The 16,404-nt window shown below is 40.0% G+C and overlaps 1 protein-coding gene across 9 annotated transcripts in view; it reads left to right on the top strand.

The window, feature by feature from the left end:
- The window catches only part of Limch1 (LIM and calponin homology domains 1), a 298,145-nt gene that overhangs the window by 133,281 nt on the left and 148,460 nt on the right, over window positions 1-16,404 (top strand). For all 9 annotated transcript variants that reach the window (XM_051198458.1, XM_051198454.1, XM_051198453.1 and 6 more), the window contains exon 3: window positions 4,495-4,564. In XM_051198458.1, coding sequence (XP_051054415.1) covers window positions 4,495-4,564 — 70 coding nt within the window. The remainder of the gene's footprint in view (window positions 1-4,494; window positions 4,565-16,404) is intronic.

Raw genomic sequence — 16,404 nt, 5'->3', positions numbered from 1 at the left:
CAATAGCAGTCTGTCTGGTGGGCTAGTTCGCTGTGTCTGGACAAAATCTTTTTAGCATTACATGGTTTTGTGGCCCTTTCCAGAGCTCTTGTATAATCTCTGAGAGGAAACAGAAGTTCTTTCTCCAAGGCCAAAGAGTAGAGATGGGTTTTGGTTTGTATGATTTTTGGTGTCGGTATAAAAAAGTGCTTTCACTTTGTATTTATAAATACAAAACAATGCTTAAGAAATGGCCGAGAGCCCACCACATACTGCATATGGGGAGGCAGAATGTTGTTAAATGGAGTCAGAACATTGGTATCATTCCAGACTCAATATTTTTTAAGGAGTCCATTACTCTTTAAGGAGTGCATTACTCTTTAAGAATTGTGTTTACTCGATTACATGATATATATATAAACACATGGTGGCTATGCATAGGTGGTGTGACAATGAACCATTTTTTGCGGCTTTAAGTAAAGTTATAGATGAATATTCTTCCTCATAGCTGTTGTTACATGTCTCATTGTTTCTTAATACACAGAAACTTTTCCTCAGTTTAAGGCAAAATACAAGATAAAATCCAGGTGCTGGGCATCTCTACAGTGTGAATTTGATGTTATCTTTTATTATTGTATACTGTAAATTCTGTACAGAATGGAGATACTGTTTATATGGAAAAAACATCTTTTTTTTTTTTTTTAACAGTTGGAGGTTGTAGTTTTCCATCATTCCTTTCATTAAAATGCAGCATTATGTTTGCTTTATTTCTTTACTTTTTTGACATCTTCATGGGATAGGAAAGTGTCAGAGCAGCCTATGAAGGATGACTCTGATAATGAGTTTATAAAAGATGAGTGAGTAGAGCCATCATTACTACAAATATCAATGAGTCCCTTAGGTACAGAAGATAAAGGATGCCTTTTGAGAAGAATTTTTAGCCAATACATTATGGAGGTGAGGTGATTTTTCTACTTTTATTAGTTAGCAATATGGCTTAAAACCTAGTGGCAATGCTATTTCATTTGATTTTTTTTAACATCTAAAATTCTTTAAACAAATGGTATGTCAAAATGCTCTCAGTCCATTTACAATGGTAAAACACTTACACAAAAACATGGAGAAGTATTTACAGAGAGTGTATGGGCTGGACTCTGTGCTAGCCTCTTACAGTTTTGTTTCTTTAAAGCCACTCTTGAACCTGCATTACAGTTGGTCAAATAGGCTAACAGACATACCAGTAACCAGAAAAGGACGCATTTGGGTGTTGTATTCAGACACTCTTCAGAATGAATGCTCCTCCAGCACCCCCATCAGCTCTCCAGCATCCTCTGTGTTTATTAAGAAGGACATAGCTTCCATATGCATTGGTAAGATATGCTCTCCAAGGCAAATTGCCCAGCCACCAGGACAGTTACTCCTCTGTATCCATAGGCTCATCAGCATGGATTCAGCCAACCACAATAAAAAATATTTGGGGAAAAAGTTGTATCCCCACCAAACATCAGACCCTTTCTCTTGTCATCAGCCCTGAATAATACAATCTAAAAACTATTGGGTGGCATTTGCATTGAGTTTAGTATATGTAGAGATAATAAGTACATGGAAAATGCAGAAATTACATAATTTTATATAAAAGACAGAGAATCTGGAAATGTGGGTACTCAAAGGGGACCTGGAAGTAATTCCCTGTGGATACTGAGGGATTACTACTTTGCTAAGATAAGGAGTGAGTAGAGGACAGTGTGTGGTATAGTATGGTATGGTATGGTGTGGTATAGGCTGTATGTGCCTTTTTAAAAAAGTATATGTGCTTAAGTTTCTTTTCGTTGGAAATTCTTTACATTGCCTTCATGGAATAGACTGCGGCCCATGGCAGCAGAGCAACAGCAGCATACTCCTATATGTCCATTTTGTTTCCTTTGAATTATCAATACTGTGCACAGATATTTTATAATTCTATTTTAGATGACACTATGAGGAGCTACTAAGAAAAATAATGCATGTTAAGAATTTTATCCATTCAGGTATATATATAGAGAGTGAGCAAGATATGGGATTACTCTACATAAATGGATGTCTTCATCAAACCCTTCCCTTCAAGGCTTAGGGGACCATGAATAGGAGGAGAAGGGTGTAAGAGCCAGGGTGATGGATGCAACCAAGGAAACAGTGTCATCCAGGAACATTAGGACCAATGCACATATGAACTCACAGATACTAGGGCAACATGCACAAGACCTGGTAGGTTCTATCCAGAAAGGATCCTATCAGTAATGAGAGGAAGTAGTCATGGAATCCCATCCCTAAGAAGCTGTTTGCAATTGATAACTGCTGACCAAAAGAAAATCAGTTTTCTTCAGTGAAGTGTCACTAGTTATATCAACCACAGTCCGGAGAAGTCCCCACACCCAGGAATAGTTGGCCAGCACACACACACACACACACACGCACACTTCCTTTTGGCAGACTTTTTGTTTTGTTTTGGCATGTTTTTCTTACTGATCTTTTGCTTATTTCCTTCGATTTTTGTTTTTGTGTTTCTGTGCAGGTTTTTGCTTTTTTTTTTTTTTTTTTTTTGAGAGAGAGAGGGAAGGAGAGAAGAAGAGAGGGAGGGAGAGAGAAAGAGAGAAAAGGAGAAAGAGAGAGAAAGAACATAATGTTAAATGGGTAGGTAACTTGGAAAGCTCTGTGAGGAGTTGAGGGAACAAAAACCAAGATCAAAAATATATTGTATGAAAAATTAGTTAAAACAACAAATTAATTTTAAAAATTCTATCCTTTTTTTTTTTTTTTTTTTTTTTTTTTTGCTTTGGAATCACTATATTCTTTAAGCCAAAAGATATGAGATTTTAATGCCATGTAAGAGACACACTGACCTAGGTCTCACAGGCACTGGGCTCAGTGTGGCTTCTGAGCATCTTTGGAGAAGTGACTCAGCAATACCAAACCTCAGTTTTTCTATGCAGTAAAATGGAAAGTTGCCTTCAGGTCAAAATGCCAACAACCCCAGAATAGGTTTTATAGAAGTACGTTTTCAAAAAGGTCAAAGACATGGCTAAACTAGCTTGATTCATAGAAAAGAATAGCCATGTTGTCCTCAGGGACCTAAGTGCCCATGCCGACTGTCACCATTATATGCTGGAGCAGTGGGTGGGATTTGTAATGAAAATATATGGAAACTCCAGTTGAGTTTCGCTACAAAAGCAGAGTACCCAGCCCCACTGCTATAGGCTGCCCCCATCTGTGTGGAGTGTTTCAAAGAATCTCTCTTAGTGACCTGTAGAATCTCTCAAGTGTGGGGCCTGCAGTGTTACTGTGATCTTGGATTGCAGGAAGTCGAGCAGAAGTTAGCAAACCTTTCCTATAAAGGGCTGCAGAGGGAAAGTAACACACTTTGTAGATCATATGTTCTCTCCCTCTGCCCGCTGAACACGGTGGCTATAGACAAGAGGAGATGAAGACTATTCATGACAAATGGGCTGGGCTGCAGCTGTGTGCCAGTAAAACTTCATTTACAAGACAGGTGTTGGACACTCTTGGCTCCTGGGTTTGTAGCTTGTTGGTCCTTGAGTTATAATAAACTTTCCTGATTTCTCTTTAGTGTTCTGAGGAAAATTATCTAACTAATTCTTAAATAAGTATTTCATTCTGTGGACCCTAACTGCCAGCTAGCCCTTAATGAACATCCTACTTTTTTAATATTACACTCTACCTTTTCTCCAATGATAACTGTATTTTCATTATTTTCATTTTACTCCGATGATAACTGTATTTTCATTTTACAGCTTGCTTGCCATTCTTCCTGTGCTTCATGCTCAGGTTATAGTCCCTGCAGACCACATTCTCTTGTATGTATTTCCACTTTTAAGCTTGCCCTGAAAAACCATTTGCTCAATAATTTTTTTTTTTTTTTTTTTTTTTTTTTTTTTGTTACCTAGGGAATCGTGGTCAGCATCGTTTTGGTTCTTCAGGATGTGAATGGTTCACCTCTTAGAAAATACACTCTTCCATTTTTAAATGAAGCTCAACCACTTCCAATGAGCCAGTCTCCTCAAAGCACAGATAGGGTCTGGAGACAGAATTTGTCTTGGCAAATCATTTGCAAAGATCCATGTTTGTCTCTCAACCCCGTTTATCCCTGAAGAGGTGATTGCCTTACCCACAAGGATTGAGTATGCCATACCTGTCCTGGGTTGCAATACCTGGCTCTGATTCTAGACAGTTCTCTTTGAGCCTCAGCCTACTTCCCATCCTTTCACCATGAAGCACTTCTCAGTCCCCCTTCCCCCTTTCCTAACTTTCCAAACTCTGACTCCACCTGCTGTCAGCAAACTTGGTGCTGGCAGAGCTCTTAACTCCCACAGGGAGACTGATAGATGGCTGAGATTTACAGCATGCTTTAAATTCACAGCTTTTCCTATTCAGCAGTTTAGCCATAGCCCTGGATACAGGTGATTTGTGTGATCCATCTTGCTTTATGTCTTGCTTGACATTCTGCCTTTTTCATGACAGGTTGCTGAATGCTATAAAGCCAGGACTTGTTAAAAAGATCAATAGATTGCCTACCCCCATTGCAGGATTGGTGAGTATCCACAATTGAGATTTATTTTCCAATATTCCTTTGCTCTAACCTGAGGGTCACGGCAGTGCCATTTATCATAGTTCTTTCCTGCAGTATGTATTCTACTTGAATAAGAATAATCGATTCTACTCAAAGTTCCTTGAACACAAAAAATTCCAGCCATGTCCAAATGGCATCTTAATCATTGCTTGTACTTTTCCAAAGAGTGATTAAGTCCTCCAGTCTTGAAGAGGTAAATTTGTTTTGGGGTGAGAGGCTGATAATTCGGTTGACCCTAGGAAGGGAATGTGTTTTTAACTACATTTTCCCTTTCCAGTACTTCACTGCATTCCTCTCCAATGGAGGAGGGGGGAAAGAGAGACCTTTCAAGAGGAAATATCACTTCCAAACTAAGTTGCCTCTTTCAGTGTCTTTCAGTGTTAAAACTCTATGTTGGTTTAAATGTTGCAGCACTGGCTAGTTGTAAACCAACTCTTCCCAAGATTCTTGAGTCTTCCTAAGACTCATGCCAAGGCTAACCAGTGTTTGTTACCTGGCAACCCATGCATGAATGGTCCCAGTCCTTCCAAGCCCACTCATGAGATCTGTAGAACTCACATGTTCACATCGGATCAGGCAGGATTTATTTTTCAGGTATTGACATGTTTTATAATTCTCGGCAATAAATAGTAGTCATTTAACTGACATTACCTTTTTGTAGAAAAATACACAACAGGAAGATAACCAAATCTTAATTCATGAAGGAATTGCAACACACACACACACACACACACACACACACACACACACACACACACACACACACACACACACACGGATGTGTGGCCTGGTAACGATTTGCTGGCTATTTCCTTGATTATCGCCTTCTCTGCCTGTGTTTTTTTTTTTTTTTTTTTTTTCCCCAGGAAAACAATGAGAAAAATGTCAAGAATTTAGGCTGGCTCCTGCATAGGCCTTGCTGATTGTTTTGAAGTTTCTTAGTTATATTATGATGACTGATTAAAATTAGATGTGACAAGAAGCTATTGTGCTTTAAAACTGTGGGGGACCTGATGGGAAGGCATGGTATCAGCAAGTTCAATAAAAATGGATTCTTATGTCAAGAATTGCTATTTTTGTGGGTACATTTTCATTCCTATATTTGTTGGTAGAGAGTTGGAGGTTAGTCATTAAAATTCCATTTAATTTGTTTATCAGAGTCATGTAGCTAGGTAAGCTAATAAATAGGAAGGGGGTAGATGGATAAACAGGAAGAATGGTTTTTAAATAATTCTACAGATCATGTAATATATGAGTATGTTTGATATATCACATATGTTAGTATGTATGTACATCCATTATTTTAGAACATTTTATTAAAGCCATCTCTTCCAGATGTTGAAGCTATGGTCTTTATGACTGATGTGTATCTGTTTGGCCTTGAGCCCGTGGCATCCATCCTCTGGGCTTGCTGACCTTGGAGCTTTGGGGATTGGTGTCCCAGGAATAAGATGAAACACAAAGTGAAGGAGGCCGCAGGAAATGCTTGTGAGCTGCATAAGGTTCTGTACACAGTAGCTGAAGGGAAGGGAGGTTGGAAAGCTTGATTTCAAATATTTTAGTAATGTTACATGTTTGAGTACATACATTTATTTTGATAATCTTTCTTGGGGAGTAATCATGTGTGCAGTGTATTTTGTGTGGTGAGTGCTTAGGAATATCTATGTGTAAAGTCCCATGTGTGCACATAAGGCCAGAATAGGTCTTTGAGTGTCTTGTTTTATTCTTCATGGTATTGCCTTGAAACAGTATGCCTCACTGAACCTGGAGCTTGCTCGGATTTACGAGCTTGTGTTTGGCTTTGTATGTAATTGCTAGAGATTTGAACTCAGGTTCCCATGCTTGCAGCACGAGCATTCTGACCCTTTGGCCCAGCTCCCCAGTCCTATTTTGCTACTATTTACCATAGATCAAATACTGTTCTTTACATTTTGGGCAATTTGATATAAGCAAGGGAATGTCAGCTGCTTTCCTGCTTATATAGTTGATTTCTGTTTCTCCTCCTCTCTTTTTTCTTTTCCCCGAAGTTCTGGATCTTTTCTAGCTGACATTTCCCTGCTTGTTTTCATTCTTTGTCACTTATATTTTTCTTATGAAATGCCTCCTCATATTCAAGGTTATGGGTTGCTCACCAGAGGTGACCACTCAGATTCAGCTTATAGCCAGTTGAAAGTCTTTATTCCAGCCAGCAGGGATTACACTTAGGTATTTGGGACCCAACTGTAGCCCTAAGTATTTAGGGTAAGGGGTTTTCAAAACCAAAACTACATTCTAGTAGTTCACTTGGCATTTGCAAGGGGAAGTTTTATGCAAGCAAGTGGTTTAACAGAAACTTAGATAAGCAGTTAGTTGTAGGGGTTTAACAGAAGTTAATTTAGCTGGGGTAGCTTGACCTTGGGTTCCTAGGATAGAGTTGGGTAATTTTCCATGGCTCTCCATCAGAGAGGTCAAATTTTAGTTAAACCTAAAATGGCCTCAATGAGAATACAAGATGGAGGAAGGAAGCTCTGTACTGTACCTCAAATGTACCCGAAGACTTCCAGCTTAGTGTGTACATTGCCACGGTGTTGGCAGACCACCAGCCAACTATTGATCAAGATGTCTCAGATCTCCTGAGAATTGTGGCTGGAGGGATGTGTGTGTGTGTGTGTGTGTGTGTGTGTGTGTGTGTGTGTGTGTGTGTATGCTGAGAGGGGGGTAAGGAGACTGGGTATATATGTATATGTGTGTTTGTATTTATTATGTATATGTGTTTCTGTGTATGTGTGTCTCCTAATGGCTTAATGTTGAGAAGTCAATCCAGTAAGATGGCCTAGTCACTCAACCTGAAGATAAATGGCAAAGTGTGTTTTCACATACCAATCCAGAATTACAAACACATGCAGATTTACAGAGGCATGAGTAGGTGTATTTTCCCTCCCGAGCTGTGGTTACAGAGAATTCAGGGGCGAAGGTGTTAAAACAAAGAAGCTGAAAACCATTTCCTGGCAAGAACTCACAGCAGACCCTGGGTCCAGGTCTGGGTTCCTTCTGTAACGCTGATATCCGAAGCTGCCTGGTGACTGCCTACAGATGCTTGCATTCTTCTGTAGGTGTTAGTGAGACTGTTTGCTGCTGCCAGGGAGAAAGACCTCAAATTCAGGGCTTGACCTACAAAAGACTTTTTTTTTTTTTTTTTTTTTTAAGTGTCCCTTTAGTCTGCCAGTTCATCAGCCTTGCACAACCGAGTCACATCCTCAAGTTCCAGTTAGTGGTCATTAGAGAGGATGTTGAAGGCCATTGCACACCAAGGCCTTCCTTACTGTGGGAGTTTGCAGCTTGATCTTTGGGTTACTGAGATTTATATTTTAACGGTCATTTACACATGCGTATGAGAAGTACAATAGAAGTAGATGGGGGGGGGTAGCTGCCTTCTTGGAGCTCTCTTAAAGTATTTATTTGATTTTGCTTCCAGGACCACAGGGATGAAGCTGCACTGAGGGAAAAAAAAAAAGCTTGGAAATGGAAAGACATGAGGGATTCTAGTGGATTAGACAAACAGTAAAAGCTGAGATGTGTGCTGAATCCTAGCCACTCTGTCAACTAGCCAAGTGTTCCCCAAGTTGAAGATGGGGCAGGTTCGTGATAGATTATTTGAATTCTTTGAGCAAGAGGAAAAGCCAAAGTCTACCCTACCATGTAGTCACCCTAAACCACTCAGAAATGATTTTTTTTTTTTCATAAGGGATGCAGTTTTCTCTGAACAAAGATACTATTTCAAATATGGGTAGAGCTGGGCTTCCTGGAGCAGATGAAATGGAAGTTTCTGGGAACTCTGTAGACTTCTGGGAACTTCCAAAAGCCATCTGTGGAGTGGTTTATGTCTTTGAGGGAGACCAGAGCAGGGAAATTGATGAAAGGGCTGTGGAGATTTCCAGGCTGTAAGAAGATTAAACCTTTGTTTCAGATGAAAGGTGAGTTTGTGAAGCTGTTGAAAGCAGGTGTGAAAGCTTTATGCAAACTTCATCTCTTTAAGAAAGGACAAGACAGTAACCCAGGTGTTAGGGTGTCCACCAGCCAATGAGAGGTGTCCTCAGAATCTACCCTGAGGTGTGCTTCCCTGTGTTGTCTTTGGGGTAGATAGGCTATCACTTCTTTCAGCATTTCTAGCTTTCTCCCTCCTCCACTTCATCTTTTGTTTTTTTTTCAATCAATTCCTTTTATTTTAAGAAAGGATAATTTTCTCAAACTACTTTGCAAACACTTTAATTAAAAGAGTTACACTGACTAGTTCTTTTCACATTTTAATCCTTCTCTTTCCTTTCTCAACTTCTCAATATAAAAGCCAGTGAATTGTGAGTAACCCTGGAGGCAAGTGATTTCTTTGACCAATTTAAATAAACATTAAAAATAATTGTTCTAAATAAAAAAACATTTCTCTTAATAATTGATTATATATTTTTAGCATATGTTAACAGTTAAAAGACTGATTATGTAAGATATTACATGGATTTCTCTCCCATTTATGAATAAAACACAAATTTTGTAGATTCAACTACAAATTCTGTTTCTCACAGATAAACACAGACTTTCTAAATTTCATCTTATGGGCTAGTTCAGAGAAGGCTCACCAAAATTTCTCTTCCTTCCTTCTGTCTTTATTCCAATTAAAGTCATTACTTTTGTCCACAAGGGAGGCAAAATAGACAGTGAGGAGGACCAGGGTGTAACTCACACGTTAAATGTCTGGTCTGTGCCAGGTCCAGCACCGGACTGGCTTCTTACTCTTTGCATTCACACTGAGATGCTTGCTGGACCCTGGCTGGATCTCAGGAACCACACTGTTCATTCAGTCTTATTCACTCCCCTCTCCAGTTAACAAGTCAGGGTTGGAATTTAAAGCTGGGTTCACCGAGCTTTGGGTACTGTGATTTTCTGCTGTGTCACAATTGCCCCTCCAGACCTCATCACATAGACCTCCAAGGAGACCTCCCATGGCTTTAGAAGGCCACCACCATCCTTCTCGTTTCAGATGTATTCTCTTAATGAATTCAAGGCAGGGGATTGTGGCCCTGAATGAAGTATTTCTGGCAGCTCTATTAAGTCAAGCTCCATATGGCTATATCCCAGCAATGGAGGTCAGTGAAGTGTAGTCTGACTACCCATAATAGGAAAGCATTGAAAAAAAATCTGGGGCTGAAGAGGTGGCTAGTGGTTAAAAGCAATTGCTGCTCTTATAGAGAATCCTGGTTTGGCTCCCAGGATCCATGTGGTAGCTTACAACTGTCTATAACTCCAATTCCAAGGAATTTGGCCCCTCTTCTGACCTCCATAGACACTAGGCTTGTATGTGGTATACATACATATTAGCAGGGAAATAATCATACACATAAAAATGACTTTTTTGAATATTAGGAAGTTTGGCTAAGACTTTTTACACACACACACACACACACACACACACTTACCTGATACATATATTTCATGCACACCAGCTCCCTTTAAACATTCCCCTACCAGCAACTAAAACATCACTGACTCATGCTGTAACAGATCTTGCCTTTTTTCTTTCTTACCCTTTTTTTTTTTTTTTTTTCCTGATGTAGCCAAAGACTAGTCTTTTCTAGCAATTACCCTAGTTAGATAGAGCCGCCCTCACTGGGGATTCTAATTTGGGGCAACAAAGACCTAAGGACACAAAAAACTTAGCATTCCCACTGTAGATGGGGAAGGAGAGGAGGCTTGGAGCCCCACCCTGGTGTCTTGTGCCTGTAGCTCTGCTCTTGGAGGTCACTGTGTGATGTGCTTGGGTAACCCTGATGGCAAGGCTCTCTGTGAGTGAGACAAGTGAAAACTGGTAGCTGAATGTTCTTTGTGAAGGAAGCATGTTCCACTGGGGGAAGTGAATAGATCTTGTGGAGTATCTCAGCCAGAACTGAATTTCGTGACACATCTTCTTTTATCCTCATCCCTGGCACAGTATGGGAAGCCTTGTTTATGTTCCTACATGGTACACAGGAGGAATGTTCAATGCACTGCTGTTAAAGTTGGTGCCAAGGCCAAGCTGCAGTCAGGATGGTTGTTAGCATTTTACTTTGGTTTATACATAAAAGAGTACAGACTGTAGAGGGGAAAATCAACAACAGCAAAAGAAAAGTGAGGGCCTTTTTTCTTTTTTGTTACATTCAGCACTGTGTTTAGTTGAATATGGAACATGAACCTGGGACAGGAGTAGTTTATTTGCTGTCTTCTAGGTCATTTCTGGCTGTGTGCTGGCTGCAACAGTCTCCACAATTAGCTTGTAAATGTGCAGATCATTCTGGGCCTCATCCTTTCCTATACTTTTATAAAGCTCTCAGATGTAAATGGAATGGAATCTAAGCACATGATAATAGAGGCTTTTCAGTCTCTTCTCAGACTATATTAGAGTCCAAGTTTCTCTCTCACATCCATGATTTCTTCAGGAATCAGACCACAATTAAGTTGTGACCCAACCCAAAAGATATGGCTACATAATGGCTATGCAGACATGGCCTATTAAATGATGACAACCTTTTTCCACAGTGAGTTAGATGAGTCAAAGGAACATTCTGATGGCCAGTGAAGCAGAGGATACTGTGAGAATCTGTCACTAGGGTGAAAGAATTGTGCATACACGTGCCAACTGTTTTGGTTCACTTTTTTTTCTTTTTCTTTTTTTTTTTTAACTTTTCTACTGAGTGATGCTCATTCAGTAGAAGCTATACTTTGATCTTTTCCTGGAATGATGATGTACATACAGCATGACATTCTAAATCTTGACAGTGGCAAGAGTCATAGCTTCCAGTCACCCATACATACATAAGGACAAACAACACACACTACTGTTTGCTGTGTATGCAACTTGTGTGTGTTCGCTAATATGCTTAGATCATACTGACACATTAGTCTCCTTGTCCAGTTCTGGGCAAAAGTTTTGATAAGTTTTGTTTCTTATGCTTACCCTGTACTTATGACTTCTCGGGTTTTCTTATTTGGAGAGTTTATTAGTTATCCACTGCTGTGTAACAAATTGCCTACCTAACTTCGCAGCTAAAACCCCACAACATTGGTTATCACATGGTTCCCATGGGTTAGGAGTCTGAGCAAAGCTTAGGGAAGTTGCTTAAAAGGAGGAGGTGGGGAGATGGAGAGAAGGAAGGAGGGAGGGAGAGAGAAAGAACGAGGAAGGGAGAAAAGAAGATGGGGAAGATGAGAGAGCACAAACACTTCAGGCAGAAGTCATGGTCCTTAATCTCTGAGTGGCATTCCATCACTTCTGCCATACTCATTTAATTCAAAGCAAACCACTGGGTCCACCCCACACTCCACTAAAGGAGATTCTTAAGGGCTCGAATACCAGAGTGATCCCTTGGAGCCTTCAGACTTTCGTGTCACACGGCATGAAATCATTGTACATACACTCTCCAGTTGGTTTGGTTCACAATGTTTTGACTTTACTATGGTGCAAAGTGTTGTCCATTCAGTAGAATATATGCTTTGATATTTTCCTGGGCTGGTCGTGTGCAGTATGACATTCTAAATCCTGAAAGTGGCATGAGCCAGAGTTTCCAGTGACTCACACATACATAAGAGTAAACAACATACACTACTGTGTCCTGTGTCCCTGAGTGTGATGTTTGGTGGGGGTAGATGTGTTAGTTGCATTTTCAACTTACGATGTGTATGTCAGGACTTATCCCCATTGTAAACCTAGGAACATCTCTACTGACCTACAAATCTCTCCTTCTTCTGAAGACATGTTCCTAGAGTCATAAGACTTTAAAAATTACAGTTTCCTAGGACAGTCTCTCTTGTGTGACATCCAACTTGTTTCTTCCTTTTATTTTTTGTGCAGTGTGTGTGTGTATGTGTGTGTGTGTACGCGTGTGTGTGTGTCTGTGTGTGTGTGTGTTGTACCAAAAAGAGATGGTTTGTTTTCTCTTGCCTTCCAAATGAGAATCCACTTCTGACATAAGACATAACCTTTACTTCTTTACTTTTAGGGAACCTCCTTCTAGGAGGCAAATAAATAAGTCAACTGTAGACCCAGTTCTAAAGAAGTCTAATACGCATGATGAACAAGGAAGGTGTGTTGACTTGAGTCAAAGCCTGCTTTGGAAGGTGAGATGCCACCAAGACTCCTATGAACACAAAGAGCATTGAAGGCATGGAAATGATGTTCTTGTTAGGAATGGAGAAGGTCAAACCAGCTTAGATGCTGTCTGTGAGTGGACAGTCTTTCTATATGACTGTATGTGAAGCTAAGTGTCTCTGAGCGAAGTTAGTGTTTTGAAAAGTGAACCAGAAAGGGTACACTGAGTCCAGGAATGCCATGTACATAGAGTTGATCCCATTTTCTCGGTACTGGAACTCATTGAAAGCAAAGAACATCTGTATTGTAGATAATTCTGCAGATGTGTGGCTAGCCAGCTTTCTATCACTATGACAAGACACCTGACATGAAAAACCTACAGGGCAAAAGGTGCTTTTTGTGGTTTGTTTTTACAGACTTCATTCCAAGGTCATCTGACTCTGTTGCTTTGGGCTTGACAGGAGGCAGGGTGTTATGGAAGTAGGAATGTGTGGCAGAGGAGACTCCTATCCTCATGGCAGCCATGAAGGAAACAAGCAGAGAAGAGACTGGAAAAAACATATCCTCCAATAACACATTTCTGGTGACCTATCTCCTCCCACTATCGTAATAGCCTGTTCAGCTGTGACTTCATCAATGTATAAGTTCACAAACTCATGATTCAGTCACTTCTCAGGGTCCCACCTCTTAATACTGCTGCGATGGGGATCAAGCTTTTAATACATGAACTTTGGGAAGACATTTCAGATATAAACCCTAACAATGTGGGAAGCCAGTGATGGGAAGAAACCAGGGATAAAATCAGTTGATTAGGAGACAAGAAATCCAAATGAGAGATGATACACATCTACTTCTAGATGAGGGCCAGGGGGAATGGACATGAGAAGATAGAATTTGTCTCCAAATGTAATAAGCCATCATTTTATAAGACATACTGTCTTTAAGAGTCTAGCTAATAAAAACCACCTGCCAATTCAATTATGACACAATGCTAAGGAACCAGCAATGGAAAGAGGCAACTTTATTTCAGATGTTAAAAATATGTATGCATTGGACATGGTAAAACACAATAAATAATGCTAGGAAGATGACATCCCATGTTTGGACCTGAGCACTTGGAGGATGCTAATGCCGTTAATAGGGATCATGGGAGCAGGGGAATGGGAAATGGGTTCCAAGAACAAAGATCAGTTCTGTTTTGGATGTACTGACTTGGCTATCTCTAAGAGACTGTCATGAGCAGCTGTCTGGCAGAGCAAAGGACATGTTGGGTTGGAACTCAGGGGGGAAATGACAAAATTTGGACTCAGTTAATTACTGGAAACTTTTGGCATGAAGTCTTTATGTTTAAGTATAGACAAAAATCGAATTGTTTCTTGTCCTATAATCACAAACTTTGAATTTACCTCACCTCCAAAGTCTTGTTTTTAGGTGTGCTTGGTCAGTACTGAGGGGACTCAAGGAAGAGGAGAGAGACAAAGGGGACTTGAGGCCACAGGAGGGAGTCATTGATTGTTGTAGTTGGATTTGAAGTCAGGACAGATGGAGACTTTGAAAGTCCTTTGTCTAACTGACTGACAGCTTGTTAGGTAAGCCGCAGCAGACCCATGCTCTAAGCCTCACTCCTACCCCTTAACTTTTACTGTTAGTGCCAGGTGAGTATCAGTTTGTTCTGCTGCTGTAACAAGTGCCACACACTGAGGAGCCTGAGCAACAGCATTGTGTTTGTTTCACAGTTCTGGAGGGATGTGAAAGTTCAAGATCCAGGGGCAATGAGGCTTGGTTTCTTCTGAGCCTTTTTCTTTACCATAGACATGGCCATCTTTTGCATTGTTACATGCTTATTTGTGTCTGCATTTCCACTTTTTATGAGGGCACCATCACAGCTTGGCTTAGGCTTCACTGAGATGATCTGCTGTAACTTAATGACCTCTTTAAAGTCAAATACACAGTCAAATTCTGAGTCATGGGGGGAACAATTTAACCCATTTTCAGCCAGCCATCTAACTTCTTACTCACACATACTGGGAATGACTGGAGTCACTCACTGAAGTGGAATAACCTACCCATGCACTATAATTACTTCCTACACTTGTTTCCATGCTTGTTTTGTGTCCCTGCAAAGGTGGGAGTTATAGATAGAAATTCTGTAAGCTTTTTATCCTTCTCTTGTGTGTGTGTGTTTTGTTGTTGTTGTTGTTGTTTTTTTTTTCTTTCTTTTTTTTTTTTTTTCTTCCTGTCTCTGGGGGAAGAAAAAACAAACCTTTCTTTGAAGAAAGAGCCTGGTTGTTTTCCCTTATCTTTCACTCGCCAGAGTTCAGCAGCTTATGACATTACATCACTTCCTTGCTTTCCTCTCTTGGGAATAAAACCTTTAATTAGGACCTGTGAGGAAAAATATATAAGAGCAGGAACACATATTCTTAATCTTACCTGTTTTTCATAATCACAACTTACATAAAGAGCTAGTTCTTACTATAGACTTCCAACTTGAGTTCAGCGGCTCTACAGTTTGACAAGAAACAAACTAACAAACAAAAAAACAAAGTCCCTACCTGCTCAAAGGCATTAATGAGCAGTAGGCCATATTTGTCTGAAACAACATTGCTCTTCCAGTGCGCCTTCCTCTGAGACTGTTTTTGTTGGAAGTTTGTCTTGGCAAGCATTTCAAAAGAATCACTAAGACACCTATCTGGCAATTAACTGGCTTCTGGCTAGAAGCATGGTTCCACATTCATCTAAAAATGGAGGCAAATGTTTGTTAGTTTGTCGATCTTGTCCTCTTAACAGTGTAAAATACAGGGTAGCTGAATAAAGGCCTCACTGTTTAGCTGGATTTTTCAAAGTTCTATTTTTTTCCCCTTATAGCTTCTGTTTGACTACCATATAAAGCTTTAAAACATATGATGACCGATAGGCATGGTGGTACAGACCTATAATACCAGTTACTCAAGGAGTGGAAGCAGGAGGGTCACTTGAAACCAGGACCAAACTGGAAAACAGTGTGACAGCCACCCCCGTAAAAAAATGAAAAACAAAACAAACAAACAAAAAAAAGCTATAAAATAAAAGCAGTGTGGATGATACAATGTTGTAAAAATAGCACATGACCTTAATGGTCCTCCTCACATGCCTAGGCATAAGGAAAAAAACAGCGAAGTCAAGTAGAAAACATTCTAGAAGGTACCCAAGCAGATCTCTTCACAATTGTCAAGGTCATAAGAAACAGGGCAAATTTCAGAAACAAAGAAAGTCCTGAAGAAGCTAAGGAGACTTGCTGACCATGTAATGTGCTGGCCTAGATGGTATCAAAGAGCTGAAAAAGAACATTAGAGGAAATGAAGGAAATCTGAGAGAAACATAGAGAGAGTTTGGTTCACATGCATCTTTTCCCCAGCTGTTACAGATGGTTCCAAGCATTGAGATTCAGGGTCTCGGTTGTAACTTCGACTCTTTTATTTTTGCAAATTTTCTGTAAATTTGAAAACTCTCCTAAAGTAAATATTTTACCTAAAAAGTAGAGTAAATGACAATAGCGATAAAGGGGGGCATGATGGGAGGAAACAGTGAAAGGACCAGGGAACACAGAAGTTATTAATAAATGTTAAAAGCCAGCCTACCCTATGATATATTGGTGTCAATAAATGGCAGGATACCAGAGAGTCTGCTGGCCTATCAATCTAATAAACTTTTATAAGTGATGGATTGG

This window comes from Phodopus roborovskii, unplaced genomic scaffold, assembly GCF_943737965.1.
Source record: "Phodopus roborovskii unplaced genomic scaffold, PHOROB, whole genome shotgun sequence".
In the NCBI taxonomy this organism is placed as follows: domain Eukaryota; kingdom Metazoa; phylum Chordata; class Mammalia; order Rodentia; family Cricetidae; genus Phodopus; species Phodopus roborovskii.
This window is presented reverse-complemented; position numbering and strand designations above follow the sequence as displayed.